We start from the raw sequence: 15,534 nt of genomic DNA on the forward strand, positions 1-15,534 counted from the left end.
CCATGATTGTGATGAGTGGTGGGGGAGGCTCAAAGGGCCGAATAGCCTCCTGCTGCTGCTATCTTCTATGTTTGTGACTTGAGAATGTGCAGTAAAACTCTCTATTCCTGAACAGCTGCTGAGGTGATCAGAACACTGATTATAGATCAAATCACTGAACTACTTTTTAAACTTTTTCAAGCGAGCAATACCGACATCTCGTGTCTTCAGCCTATTTACATCCTCCTGCATCGTCTGGTAACCCACCTCACTATCCACAGCTCCCCCAATCTTTGTGTCATCCACAAACTCACCAACCGAACCACACTTTACAAGATGCCATCAGACAATAATCTGGAAGTTATATGCTTTTTAAAGATTTTGAATTGGTGTTTTAGGGAAAGTTAATGAAACTCATTTCCTGGACAATTAAATTATGAATTTTTGTCCATATCGTGAATTGTGTCTGACTAACTTATTGTTGGATCTGCCCCATTTCTCTCCTTTTGGATAAGAAGGAATTGAGCAGCCAGCTGGCATATCATACTTGGAAACGGAATTACATTTAATGTAATTTCTTAAAGTAGGAATTCTCCCACTCTGTAAAACATATTTTGCATTTTCCCACAGGACTCCGAAACAAACATGATCAGCAAACTGACTGTCATCCTTCCATCTGTGAGAGATGATGGGAATGCAGTCTCAGCATTTTGCTGAGATTACCTGCTGCCCTCCGAATAGTTGAACAATTGATTCTGTAAAGAATCATCATCAAACAAACCCTGACATGTTGTCTTTCTGACACAAGTGAAAATGAACTGGCACAAAACAGGGCAATTCAGTGAGCTCCTGATGAGACTGAATTTGAATGAAATGGGCAGCTGGGACTGAAGGCAGCAAGCTTAATGGCAGATATCAACTGCCTCTTGATCAGCTCCTGTTCTTCCAATTATCATCCTGAGGATGACAGACAGAGTGAAGCAAAAACTCAAAATATCGATGGTCCCTTGGATCGGTGAAATCACTGTTTAATTCTCAGCATTTTCAGGTGGATCTGCAGTTTGAGCAGTGAGCTTAGATATTTTCATGCTGTTTTTGGAGGTTTTCTTTTTTTGAATAAATTAATCAGCAACATGAAACACCAGAGGCAAAGAGCAGCAATTTGTTTCTGGAACAGGTTCCTTCATGTCAACTTTGAGATGGATTTTGAAATAATTAACTCGGAGTGCTGACTGCAGGGAAGTCAGAAAGTCTCCAGATTTGTAAAATACTTTCAGCTCCCACAGTGTTAGGCTGATAGATTCCCTGCTAATACAGAAAGAATAGCACTGTCACAGTGGTTTCTTCCATATGAGACAAATCAACTTCACTCAACATACTCTTTTCCTTGCTCTCAATGCTCCCAGTAAGGAAGTCACGCTCCAGCCTAATAATAGCTTTGAGCATACTGTAAAATGGATACTATCAGCTCAGATATGTATTATAGATTAATAGAACAGAAAATCAGTAGAGATGTACAACAGTGACAAATCAACTGTGATCCAACATTTTCTATCCATCGGAGTGAATATTATTCCACTATTCAACAATGTATCTCTGAAATCCACCTCTGTCTCAATCGGTGAGTTGACTTGCGTTGTGGAGCTTGAGTGGTATGTGGACCAGCTGAATAATAGGTCTCTGCAGCTGATCAAGAGTGTTAGGGGTCATCACTCACACCATTTGTATGATCTTTTGATCTCTCTGGTTATCAAATCTGTGCCTGTGTGCTTCCTTTGCTTCACCTGACGAAGGGGCAGCGCTCCTGAAGCTTGTGATTTCAACTAAGCCTTTTGGACTATAACCTGGTGTCATGTGTCTTCTGACCTTGTCCACCCCAGTCCAACACTGGCACCATATCATCACTCAGGATAGATTTCCTGTTATCATCCACATGTTCTCAGTCAGATCCCTCACACTGGTGTTCTTTTCCCTTCAGACCACTGCCTCCTGCTGGCCGACCAGTAGGCTAGCAAGGTTAAGTGGAAGCTGAATGTGAAACTGTTGATCCCAAAAAAACATTGAGGAGCTGAAAAGGGATTTCATAGTTGGAGTCATGAAGCCTGTCTTTGTGTGTCCATTGGATTGGTGAGAAACAGTCAATGGAAACAACAAGAGGTTCTTTATCCTCCAAGGTGTTCAGAAGGCAAGAGAGAGGGATAGAAAACTGTCCAAACTCCAGAAGACCATGCAGAACCTACTCCTGCTACAGACGATGGGGGTCGATCTGACGGAGAATCTCCAGGAGGTGAAGAGTCAGCAAGTCTCGCTCTTTGCCTCGGAGGTCTCCAAGATGATCTTCCAAACCACCATGGAGCAGGATGAGACGTGCTCGCGTTCTCTTTCCAGAATATGCACAAGGAAAGCTCTGTTCTCAGCAACCTGAAGGAAGAAGACGGCTCGGTAACATCATCTCCCTCTGACATCTTGAACCTCAGCAAATGCCAGTCGGGATGACAGGAAGCTCCCAGACAGAACGGCCTCCCAGCTCCTGTCTTCTATCACTGAGGTCTTAGATGACAGTGGCTAGTCCAGCCTCTCCCGCGTGCTATCTCTTGATGAGCTGACCAAGGCCCTCTAGTCCTTTAGAGAAGAATAAAACTCGCCCAGAAACAGTGGCTTACTGCTGTTGTATTTGGCTCTGTGGGATTTGATTGGCCAGGACTGCTGGAGGTGGAAGACAGCATGTTTCTGTCAGGTAGCATGTGCGAATCCATGAGGAAAGGTATTGTCACCCTCCTCTACAAGCAGAAGGAGGAGATTAGAAATTGGCGATTGATATCATCGCTGAATGCAGACTACAAAATCCTGTCTAACCAGGTCAGGCCTGCTCTGGAATCAGTTATTCACCCAAACAAATCTGTGCGTAGTGGTCAGGACCATCTTTGAGAGTCTCTCATTCCACAGGGAGATGATTGCCTATTTGCAGGGCAGTGGGAGCAGATGCTTGTCTCATCAGCATGGACCAGGAGAAGGCCTTTGACAGGATGTCACGCATATACATGTGCGATGTGCTCTTCAAAATAGGCTTTGCGGAGGGAATTTACATTTTGGATCTGACTGCTTTATACCGACATCGTTAGTGCAGTCTGAATCAACAGGCGGGAATCGGAAAGCTTCCCGAACAGATCTGAAGTCAAGCAGGGCGGCACGGTGGCACAGTGGTTAGCACTGCTGCCTCACAGCGCCAGAGACCTGGGTTCAATTCCCGCTTCAGGCGACTGACTGTGCAAACTCCACACATTCTCCCCGTGTCTGCGTGGGTTTCCTCCGGGTGCTCCGGTTTCCTCCCACAGTCCAAAGATGTGTAGGTCAGGTGAATTGGCCATCCTAAATTGCCCGTACTGTGAGGTAAGGGGTAGATGTAGATGTAGGGGTATGGGTGGGTTACGCTTTGGCGGGGCAGTGTGGACTTGTTGGGCCGAAGGGCCTGTTTCCACACTAAGTAATCTATTCTATTCTAATCTCTCCCTCCAAAGTGTGAGGTCGCAAGAATACAAGCATGGACTATTTTTTCTAAATGAGTAGAAAATGCCAAAGTTTGAAGTACAAAGAGACTTCGGTGTTCTAGTCCAGGATTCTTTCAAAGTAAACTTGCAGGTCGAGTCAGTACTTAGGAAGGCAAATGCAGTGAAGGCATTTATTTCAAGAAGACTTGTGAGTATTTCTGAAGCTCTAGAAGGCCCTGGTTAGACCATATTTGGAGCATTGTGTGCAATTTTGGGCCTCATATCTCACGCAGGATGTACTGGCCCTGGAGCATGCTGAGAAGAGGTTCGTGAGTATAGTTCTCGGAATGAAAAGCTGAACATATGAGGAACGTTTGAGGACTCTGGGTTTAGATTCAATGGAGTTTAGAAGGACGATAGGGGATCGAATTGAAACATACAGAATACTGTCTGGCCTGGACAGAGTAGATATTGGGAAGATGTTTCCGTTGGTAGGAGTGATGAGGACTCTAGGATATAGCCTCAGAGTCAAGGTAATTTGTTTTAGAACAGAGATGAGGAGAAATGTCTTCAGCCAGAGTGGTGAATCTATGGAATTTACTGTCACAAAAGGCTGTGGAGGCTAACTCATTAAGTATAATTAAGACTGAGATCAATAGGTTCTCAAGGATCAAGGATTACAGGGAGAATGGGGTTGAAAAATGTATCAGACATTATTGAATGGTGGAACAAATTCGATGGGCTGAATGGTCTAATTTTTGCTCCTATGTCGTATGGTGTTACGGTCAGTGTGCAGGCTCATGAGCATCTGCGATCAGTTTGAACTGGCCTCTGGAGCCAAGGTAAATCGAGGCAAGGGCAAGACCGTGTTCTTTGGAAAGTGCTCTCCGACCAATCCTTCATTCCCTTCATCGTCAGGACTGATTACCTGAAGGTGCTGGGAACATGATTCTGAGGGACTGGGGTGTGCATAAAATCTTGGGAAAAGCATTTGCCAAGGTGAAGCAGAAACTGGGCTTTTGGGAGCACCCCTCCCTCTCCATTGTCATAAGGTAAAACCCTGGTCAATAGGTGTGAGGCTCTCTCTCTGCTGGACATGGTGTGGGTCTGGCTCATTCCTAGAACCTGCTCTATTGCAGTTACCCAAGCCACTTTCCACTCCATCTGGAGACCTAAGATGGACTGTGTCTGCAGTGTCTCCATGTACAAAACCCTGGATAAAAGGGAGGGGGGAAATGTACCCCATGTCACCCTCATCCTGTTGGTCATCTTTGCGTGTGGCTGCATCAAGCTGTGCATAGACCCTTGATACACAAACACCAAGTATCACCTGACTACCATGGAATGTTCCAAGTATTTGGACCATTCCGTATCACCTGTCCTTCATGGAGACATTTGCAAAGAGAAACACCTTTTGACCTCAAAGTCGTGAATACATTGTGTCCTCGAGACCCTGAGGGAATAGGAGAAGGTAAATCCTGTCACCTGGTTCCCTGAGCAGACTGTCAAAGTCACTCCAACCAGAATTTTCCAACAAGCTTCAAGACGTTGCTTGACTGGTGATGAGAAGAGCACTACCTGTGAGATCCTTCATGTACGCCCTGTTGGTCTGTGGAACTGCACGCTGCTCTCGAAGTGTGGTGGGTAGGGGGTAGAGGCTGTCACACATCTGGAATGTGCCTTTTACAAAGGAAGGCTGGAGAAAGATGCAGTGGCTGTGTCAAGGTTCGTCCCAAGCAGCTCTGACACAGAGCTCTGTGCTTTGGTCTGCTCCCCGGGACACAAACCGAGATAGACATCGACTGTGCCTGGAGAACCATCAACTCAGTGAAAGAAGCTGTTTGGTCTGCCTGAAACTTGTTAGTCAGGGTCAACTCCTTGTTCTGTAAGACCGAGTGTTGCAGACTGGCACGTTCCAAGGTCCAGGACTATGTGCTGAGGGACACACTAAAGCTTGGGGCAGCTGCTGCCAAGGCGCAGTGGGGAAAGAGCACTGTCTGAGGTCTTCCTGCTGAAGTTAAATAGGAGTCCATTACAGTACCAGACTCTCCTGCAATGTGAATGCCTCAAATGCATGTGAATATAGTCCTATATTTGTAAGAGATGCCTTTGGAGTTTGATTCTATTATGACAAACCAATGTTTCTTTTGTTTCCTTGATATGATACTGTACAGAACTGAACTGCATTGGTGACAATGTGTATATATGCAAAGATATTTTTATGAATAAAGTATATTCATGAAATAGAAAAAAAATGAGTCTTTCTGAATCCTGCTTCCTCAATGGTGAACACAGAGTTAAATAATCCCCTCAGTGGGGCTGTTCTTTATTGACTGGGGTCTTCAGGTTCTTTCTTTATTTCTCAGATAATGAAGCAGTTCATGATGACACACAACAATTCAGAGCGGGACAACTTTGATACCTGGATGGCAAGTGAAATCCATGTGGTGAAAGTGCCAGGCAGTGACCATGTCTGATCATACTAACACTGTTAGGTCCAAGTTTCAAATTCCTGGTCATTCTCATTGACCAGAAACTGAACTTGACCATCCAAATCCATACTGTTTCTATCAGGCCAGATTCGAAATTGTGCACTGACTCACCCTCTGTCCCCAAACAAACCTCCGGTAAAACTTGCAATTCTGGTGTGTAATGGAATATTCTCAATTTCCTGGATGGGTGCATTCCCAACAACATTCCAGAAAGTAGACACAACAGTCCATAGTAAGCCAATCTCCTTGACCGGAATCCCATCTTCAGTACTCTATTCCTGTCTCTGATGTAGCAAGCACAGATTGACAGAACAATGTTCCAAGATGCAGTGAGATACTGCAGCTTCTTCAGGTGTTCGTCCTCATTCACACTCAAAGGACAAATGCAGCAGGTAGATGGGAACACTTATCATTTCCAAGTTTCCCTCTGAGATATTACTTTCCATTGTGTCACCATCACTGGCTTCATATCCAAGAACAACTACCTTAACAATGCTGGTGTATAGACACCGTACAGACGACAGCAATTCAAACAGATGACTCACCACCATCTTTGGGCATCAAGGAATGGACAATAAAAACCAATCTTGCCCGAATCTCCAACACCCCAAGAGGCACCAACAAACGCTGTGTGTGTAATGTGAAATGGCTAAACCAAATATGTGTCTGTTCAAGTTTTTTCCAGCTTGATTTTTCAACGTGAATGCCCACCACTTTTAAAGTGTAGCTCATTGCTCTGAAATGCAGATCTTGTAGATGTATGGACGTACAATTGGAATTTAGTTTCAGGTCTGCCTTTTGAGTCTAATTTTACTTCAGTGAATATTGGGTGGTCCAGATTTGACCAACGTTTAGTCCAGATTAGAGTGGTGCTGGAAAAGTTCAGTCAGCATCCGAGGAGCAGGAAAATCGACGTTTCGGGCAAAAGCCCTTCATCAGGAATAGAGGACTCCAAACAGATGACTCACCACCATCTTTGGTTTTTATTGTCCATTCCTTGATGCCCAATCTTGTCAGAATCTCCAACACCCCAAGAGGAAACAACAAACACTGTATGCAATGTGAAATGACTAAACCAAATACGTTGGCCAACATTTACAACATCGCTGTTCATGAGAAAGATACTGAACTAACTCTATTACTTTGCACTAAGAGGAATATCAGTTGGCCCCTTTTCTCAATGGTGATGGAATATTTTAATGTTGAGTCATGAGAGATGTAGGAAAATATTATGAGACTTAACGGGACTCTATCCATACCTGGACCATTCAAATCTCTGAATTTGACTAAATGCAGATTTTACAACATGAGACGCAAAGGGTACCTGTCATTCTCCCAGGCTCTTTACTCCCTGGACCAGTGACAAATCTTGTGGGAAATCCTGAACCAAACAGGAATGGGGTGGTGGGTGGGAGAGTGATACCACATGGCATGAGGATACCACACCACCTTAGATTGGAGGGAATGATCCCTGGCATCGGGAATGTGGTCTGGGAAAAGGTCTTGGAGAGATTGCAACTAGGGAAGGGGAAGAGAAGCCTGGAGCAGGGAAGGTGAAGAGAGAGGAGTGGGAACTGGAGTGACATTTGGACGGACCACAGGATGGGAATAGTCTCCAGGAGCTGAAAAGTCTATTTCTGCATTTTTGTAGAGCAGAAACTTCAAAGTATTAAAATCAACATGAGGCTGGACTTCTCCAAACAGAGAAGCTAAATCACATCAGGTTTGTGCTGACAGATCTCAGAAAAGGAGTCTCTGTCTCAATGCCTCTGTCAATGGCTATAATTGTATCTGAGGAGAGTAGTGTTAGGGGGTGTGAATGAGGAAAAGGCTTTGTTTGAATATCAGAGTGCTCCAACACCAGGTTTACAGCAGAACAACAGTCAAAATTGACAAAGGGAATGCTGAGAGAATGGTCCAACCCACAGAGCACCACATTCCCAGAGGAAAATGTTCATGGAAGAACGATAAAGATCACAAAGGGGAAGTCGTCATCACCACTTTATATTTACAGTTGTAGAGATGAGTTAATACTAACACAAGACGAAACTGTGAGTCAGTTGCTGCAGCACGTGTCAATGAGGATAAGGTAGAAACGCCTGAAAACTAGGCGGTAGACAAGAACACAACTGTATATTGAATCACAACTGTGCACATCACTACACTGTACGAAGGTGGGAACTCACCCGATAGTTAAAGACGACTCACTGTGTTATTCACACATCATCAAATATTCAATTCTAATATGAAAAAAAATGTTTTTGTACTTTATACCCTCAAGTTGTTCTCAAAATATAGATAAACGATCATTTGACAAACATCAAACTGTCATTTTTTAGGTGTTAAGAGTGTGGTGCTGGAAAAGCACAGCAGGTCAGGCAGTATCCAAGGAGCAGGAGAATCGACATTTTGGGCGAAAGCCCTTATTCCTGATGAAGGGCTTTTGATTGAAACTTTGATTCTCCTGCTCCTCGAATGCTGCCTGACCTGCTGTACTTTTCCAGCCTCTGATCTCCAGCGTCTGCAATCCTCACTTTCTTCTATTTGTCAGGTGTGTCCAGGAAGGTTTCCTGACTCAAAATGGAGATAGGCTAACTAGAGGGGAGGCCTTATTGGATTTGGTGCTTGGCAACAAGCCAGGTCAGGTGCCAGAACTCTTAGTGGGAGAGCATTTTGTTGATAGTGATCACAACACCTTGACCTTTACTATAGTCATAGAGAGGGATAGGAGCAGACAGTAGGGGAAGTTATTTAATTAGGGCAGGGGGAATTACAATGCTATTCAGCATGAACTGTGGAGCACAAATTGGGAACAGATGTTCTCAGGGAAATACATGACAAAAATGTGGAAGTTGTTTAGGGAGCACTTGCTGCAAGTGCTGGATTGGGAGGGATGGTCGGGTGAAGGAACCTTGGATAACAAGAGATGTGGAACATCTAGTCAAAAGGAAGGAGGAAACTTATTTAAGGTTGAGGAAGCAAGGATCAGACAGGCCTGTGCTGAAAATGTGTTGCTGGAAAAGCGCAGCAGGTCAGGCAGCATCTAAGGAGCAAGAGAATCGACGTTTCGGGCATGAGCCCTTCTTCAGGAATGTAGAGGGCTGTAGAGAGTTACAAGGTGGCCAGGAAGGAACTGAAGAATGGACTTAAGAGAGCTAGAAGTGGGGGGCATGAAAATGTCTTAGCAGGTAGAATTAAGGAAAACCGCAAGACGTTTTACACTTATGTGAGGAACAAGAGGATGGCCAGAGAGAGGATTGTGCCGATCTGGGATAGTGGAGAGAACTTGTGTCTGGAGTCGGAAGAGGAATGGAGGTCCTTAATGAATACGTTGCTTCCATGTTCACTACTGAGAGGGATCTTGATGTTTCTGAGGTCAGTGTGACACAGGTTGATGTTAAGAAAGGGGCTGTGCTGGAAATTTTGAAAAACATGAGGATAAATAAGTCCTCTGGGCCAGGCGGGATATACCCAAGTTTTATACAGGATGTGAGGGAAGAGATTGCTGCTCCTTTGGCGATGATGTCTGTGTCCTCACTATCCACTGGCCAGATGTTTAGAGAGTGGCAAATGTTCAACAAAGGGAATAGGGATAATCTTGTAGAGCCATCTCGTCAATATTCCACAAATTCCTTTCCTTGTAATCCACTACCAACCTGATTTTTCCAGTCCACCTGCATATTGAAATCCCCCAGGATCACTGTAACATGGCCTTTCTTATATGCCTTTTCTATTTCCTGGTGTATTTTGTGCCCCGTATCCTGACTGTTGTTTGGTGGCCTGTACATAACTCCCTCTTTCTTTCACCTTTGCAGTTCTTCAGTTCTACCCATGCAGATTCAACACCATCTGACCCTACTTAGTTTTTTATTATTGATTTAATTTATTTTTTTATTATTAATGCCCCCACCCCCCTCTGCCCACCAGCCTGTTTTTTTTCTACAGCATGTATATCCTTGGATATTTAGCTCCAACTGCTGTTCCTCTGCAGCCACGTCTCCGTGATGCCCTCCACATCAAACCTGCCAATTTCAATCTCTATAAGCTCATTTACCTTATTTTGTGCACATTCAGCTACAATACCTTCAGTGCTGGATTGACTGTCCCTCTGCTCATTGTTATTCACTTATCCAATGTGCTTGAAGAACAAAGGTGGATTAATGCAAGTAGGTTTTACGTAGGAATTGGAATGACATTTTTCTGGAAGGTTCTGTTACCTTTGTGTGTATTGAACAATGAGATATGATAATTCTAAAACTTTTCTGTCTTCCTCAAGCTACACATTGTATTAACCAAAAAGTTCTGTGCATAATTCTGATCTCATTAGCTAGAGAAAGATGTACCCTTATACCTTGCTTCCAGTGACTGGTCATTAGACAGATTATGTATATGTGCCCACATTGGGAATTTGACCAATTTTAATTTCCTATCTCAGAAATCCTGCAATCCTGTTTATAAACACTGCCCTCTACTGGCAGTTAATAATTTCAACCTTAACCAAAAATGTGGCATTTATTCTTCATTCAAAATTATTTAGTGCATTAACATCAACATTGGGTCAGAAATTCTGATCTTTTGAGAGTCAGTGGCTGTCACCAACACAACTTTCCCCATTTCCCCCGACCCAAAGCACTCCTGACATGACCCTGTCAGACCAGACAAACCCCCTCCACCTGACACCCATGATCCAGCTGGACCTGAAACTCCCTCAGCTCCCCACCAGCCCAGGAGTCTGCAGAATCTTCAAACACACTTTCCCACACTCTCCAATGATGTCATTGCGCTGGTGGGGATCAACGCAAGGACTGTAGAGTCAGGGAGCTCTCCTCCTGCTCCTGTCTTCACTCAATCTAACCCTGTTTCTGAACGGCAGCTGATCACAGGCTGAAGGTCTGTGCTGGGTTTCAACCCAGGTCCCCAGAACCTGACCTGGGTCTCTGGAATAATAGCCTTGTGATCAATCCCATGAGGCCATCACCTGCCCCAATTCAGAAGGCTGTAAGTAATGGTGTTTTTATCCTTTCATTCAGTGAAGGTGTCGCTGGCATGGCTGATATTTAATACCCATCCCTCATTCCCCAAGGCATTTCTCTGTTTAAATAATGTGTTAAAACATACAGAGAGATACACAACACAGGGACATGTGGTCATTAACGTTAGCTCAATGTAGAAGGATTTCAATAAATTCTCTAAATGTTGTTATTGAAAGGGAAGGAGCAAGGTGAGTCAAACAGGACAACATGAAAGAGAAAGGGAATGAATCAGGAAATGCTGCTGTCAGGAATCCCATTAAAAACTCCAAACCCTGTTTCAAGTTTTGTCAGAGTCACAGAGATGTATATCACAGAAACGGACCCTTCAGTCCAACTCGTCCATGCCAACCAGATATCCTCTATAAATCTCTTCCCATTTGCCAGCATTCTGGGAAGCCAGGGAAGTGATTGCTGTATCATAGATAGTCATAGGTGAGGTGCCAGAAGACTGGAGATTGGCGAATGTGGTACCACTATTTAACAAAGATAGTCAGGAGAAGCCAGGGAACTATAGACCCATGAGCCTGACATCAGTGATGGGCAAGTTTTTGGAGGGAATCCAGAGGGACAGGATTTACATGTATTTGGAAAGGCAAGGACTGATTAGGAGCAATCAACATGGCTTTGTCCCTGGGAAATCATGTCTCACAAACTTGATTGAGTTTTTTGAAGAAGTAACAAAGAGGATTAATGAGGGAAGAGTGGTAGACGTGATCTATAAGGACTTCAGTAAGGCATTTGACATGGTTCCCCATTGAAGATTGGTTAGCAAGGTTAGATCTCATGCAATATAGGGAGAACGAGCCATTTGGAGAGAGAACTGGCTCGAAGGTAAAAGACAGATGGTTATATTGCAAGGTTGTTCATCAGACTGGAGACCTGTGACCAGTGGAGTGCCACAAGGATTGATGCTGGATCTACTGCTTTTTGACATTTATATAAATGATTTGGATATGAACATAGGAGGTATACTTAGTAAGTTTGTAGGTTACACCAACATTTGAAGTGTAGTGGACAGCGAAGAAGGTTACCTCACATTACAATGGAATCTTGATCAGATGGGCCAATGGGCTGAGAAGTGGCAGATGGAGTTTAATTCAGATAAATGCGAGGGTCTGGATTTTGGGAAAGCAAATTTTAGCAGGACTTATACACTTAATGGTAAGGTCCTAGGGAGTGTTGCTGAACAAAGTGACCTTAGAGTGCAGGTTCATAGCTCTTTGAAAGTGGAGTCACAGGTAGATAGGATAGTGAAGAAGGCATTTGGTATGCTTTCCTTTCTTGGTCAGAGCATTGAGTGTATGAGTTGGGAAGTCATGTTGCAGCTGTTCAGGACGTTGGTTAGGCCCCTTTTGGAATATTGTGTGCAATTTTGGTCTCCTTCCTATCAGAAGGATGTTGTGAAACGTGAAAGGGTTCAGAAGAGATTTATAAGGATGTTGCCAGGGTTGGAGGATTTGAGCTATAAGAGAGGATGAATAGGCTGGGGCTGTTTTCCCTGGAGCGTCAAAGGCTGAGGGCTGATCTCCTAGAGGTTTATAAAATCATGAGGGGTTTGGATAGGATAAATAAACAAAGTATTTTCCTTGGAGTGGGAGAGTCCAGAACTAGAGGTCATAGGTTTAGGTTGAGAGGGGGAAGATATAAAAGAGACCTAAGGGGCAACTTGTTCATGCAGACAGTGGTGCATGTATGGAAATTGCTGCCAGAGGAAGCGGTGGAGGCTCGTACAATTTCAGCATTTAAAAGGTATCTGGGTGGCTATATGAATAGGAAAGGTTTAGATGGATATGGGTGAAATGCTGGCAAATGGGACTAGATTATCTGGTCGTTGGGATATCTGGTCGGCATGGACGCGTTGGACCAAAGGGTCGGTTTCCATGCTGTACATCTCTATGCCTCCGTGACTGTATTTAGCCCGTACTGTCAATGAAAAGTCAGTGTATATTAGTAGATTTTCCTTTTCCTAGGAAGAGAGCTTGTCGATTCCTCACATCAGATCCAAGATAACATTAAAGACACGTAACTCCCCAGTGGCCACATTTCAACAGTTAAAGCAAGGGCCAGCCATTTGTCCCTGGGGGTTTTGCTATCTTGTTGCCAGTCTCAAAGTTGAAGTGGTGGGGTCTGCCTGTCCCATTTTCAGGATCCTCTCAGGGAAAGGTTGTCCAGCAGTGGTCATCAAGCGGGCACATGAGGTAGATTCCGCCCCCAGTGGGTATCCTGGTTCCAATCAACCCTATCAAGGCTGTCATACGGCATTTGGGATCATGAAGACACTGGATTTAATTTGTTTTACCTGTAACTTGCATCATGGTTCAGTCCGGTTTGGTCTTGTGGTCAGGGGCACAAGACCTTCATTTACATAACTCTAATTTCCGGGATGAGACCCGGTTTAGGATGGCGCAGGCCACTTATCTCCATGTTAGGATTTGGGAGGATAAAAGGGGTCAGGGAGTCTCTTGCTGAAGTAAGGGCATAACAAACTCCTTCATCCTCTCCAAATATTTTATTATGGGTTTCTAGAAACAAATTGTTAGTGAAGGATAATATCCCACCGCCCCCTGCCCTTTGTCTCTTTTACTATCTTGATCTATCTGAATGGGGACAAGGCTTATCAGAGGTGCCCAGAGTACAGCTGAAATCAAACTGAAATATAACACCTTGACAAGATAAAGACCACTGGGAGTTGTTCTGTAAATGGACTGTCCAATCTTGTTGATGAAGTTGACCATTAACGACAATCATAATAATTAATGTATAATAATAGAAATCATCTTGGGTAATGTTCCACACATCGAAGGAATTAGTCGCTTGGCATACAAGAACATCATCCTGGCATAGGTGGTGTACAGTCTCTTGTTGCTCAGAATCACACAGATAGATGGTTCCCTCTTGTGTACTAATGCTGGTCCAGGTAAGTCCATATATCAGGAATTTTGTTGTTAATAAAAAACCTACATATATTTGTTGCTTCTGATAACAAAGGGACTTTGTAGCAGCCCCTTTAGTCAGCTTCACCCTTCTAGGTAATGGCAGATCATCCACTTCAATGGAATTTTCCCACAATATTCCCATTCCTATTGACGCTATTATTGTTGAGTCATAGAGTCACACAGCACGGGGAAGGACTGTTCAGTCCAACCAATCCATGCTGACCATAATCCCACACTAAACTAGTTCCAGCTGCTTGGGCTTGGCCCTGGCCCATATCCCTCCAAACATTTCTTATTCATGTCCAGGCCAGGTATTAGAACTAGAGGTAGGTGAGCACTTTGGGGACAGTGACCACAATTCGGTGATTTTTACTCTAGTGATGGAGAGGGATAAGTGTGTACTACAGGGCAAGAGTTATAGCTGGGGGCAGGGAAATTATGATGCAGTGAGGCATGACTTAGGATGTGTGGATTGGAAAAGTAGATTCCAAGACAAGAGCGTAATTGATATGTGGAACTTGTTCAAGGAGCAACTATTGAGTGTCCTTGATAAGTACGTACCTATCAGGCAGGGAGGAAAGGGTCGTGTGAGGGAGCCGTGGTTTAATAAGGAATTGGAATCCCTTGTGAAATGGAAGAAGGCGGCCTTTGTAAAGATGAGGCGTGAAGGTTCAATAGGGGCGATTGAGAGTTATAAGGTAGCCCGGAAGGACCTGAAGAGAGAGCTAAGAGCAGCAAGGAGGGGACATGAAAGGTCCTTAGTTGGTAGGATTAGGGAAAACCCTAAGGCTTTCTATAGGTATGTTAGGAATAAAAGAATGACTAGGGTAGGAATAGGTCCAATCAAGGATAGTAATGGGAAGTTGCGTGTGGAGACTGAAGAGATTGGGGAAGCACTGAATGAATACTTTTCGTCAGTATTCACTCAGGAACAGGACATTGTTGTCGATATGAATACTGAGGCACGAATAAGTAGAATGGATGGCTTTGAGATATGTAGAGAAGAGGTGTTGGAAATTCTGGCAAGGGTGAAAATAGATAAGTCCCCTGGGCCTGATGGCATTTATCCTAGGATTCTCTGGGAAGCAAGGGAGGAGATTGCAGAGCCATTGGCCTTGATTTTTGTGTCCTCTTTGTCTACAGGAGTAGTGCCAGAGGACTGGAGGCTAGCAAATGTGGTTCCCTTGTTCAAGAAGGGGAGTAGGGATAATCCTAGTAACTATAGGCCAGTGAGTCTCACTTCTGTTGTGGGCCAAGTCTTAGAGAGAATTGTAAGGGATAGGATTTATGCACAACTGGATAAGAATAATGTGATCAAGGATAGTCAGCATGGTTTTGTGAAGGGCAGGTTGTGCCTCACAAACCTTATTGAATTCTTTGAGAAGGTGACTAAGGAGGTAGATGAGGGGAAAGCGGTAGATGTGGTATATATGGATTTTAGTAAGGCATTTGATAAGGTCCCCCATGGTAGGCTACTGCAGAAAATACAGAGATATGGCATTGAGGGTGAGTTGGAGGTTTGGATTAGGAATTGGCTGGCTGGAAGAAGACAGAGGGTAGTAGTTGATGGCAAAGGTTCATCTTATAGTGCCGTCACTAGCGGTGT

At 44.1% G+C, this 15,534-nt stretch overlaps 2 protein-coding genes across 7 annotated transcripts in view; one reads left to right on the top strand and one right to left on the bottom strand.

The window, feature by feature from the left end:
• yipf3 (Yip1 domain family, member 3) overlaps window positions 1–15,534 on the bottom strand; it is a 788,655-nt gene that overhangs the window by 68,542 nt on the left and 704,579 nt on the right. The window lies entirely within an intron of this gene.
• The window catches only part of LOC140456037 (EH domain-containing protein 3-like), a 105,815-nt gene that overhangs the window by 36,102 nt on the left and 54,179 nt on the right, over window positions 1–15,534 (top strand). Inside the window, exon 2 of one of the 6 annotated variants that reach the window (XM_072550707.1) lies at window positions 5,834–5,855. The exons of the other annotated variants lie outside the window; for them this stretch is intronic. Within the exon in view, the coding sequence (XP_072406808.1) occupies window positions 5,834–5,837 (4 nt within the window). The 3' untranslated portion in view covers window positions 5,838–5,855. Of the gene's footprint in view, window positions 1–5,833; window positions 5,856–15,534 lie in introns of those variants that run through there. 6 annotated transcript variants of the gene reach the window in all.

This window comes from Chiloscyllium punctatum, chromosome 3 (genome assembly GCF_047496795.1).
Source record: "Chiloscyllium punctatum isolate Juve2018m chromosome 3, sChiPun1.3, whole genome shotgun sequence".
Classification (NCBI taxonomy): domain Eukaryota; kingdom Metazoa; phylum Chordata; class Chondrichthyes; order Orectolobiformes; family Hemiscylliidae; genus Chiloscyllium; species Chiloscyllium punctatum.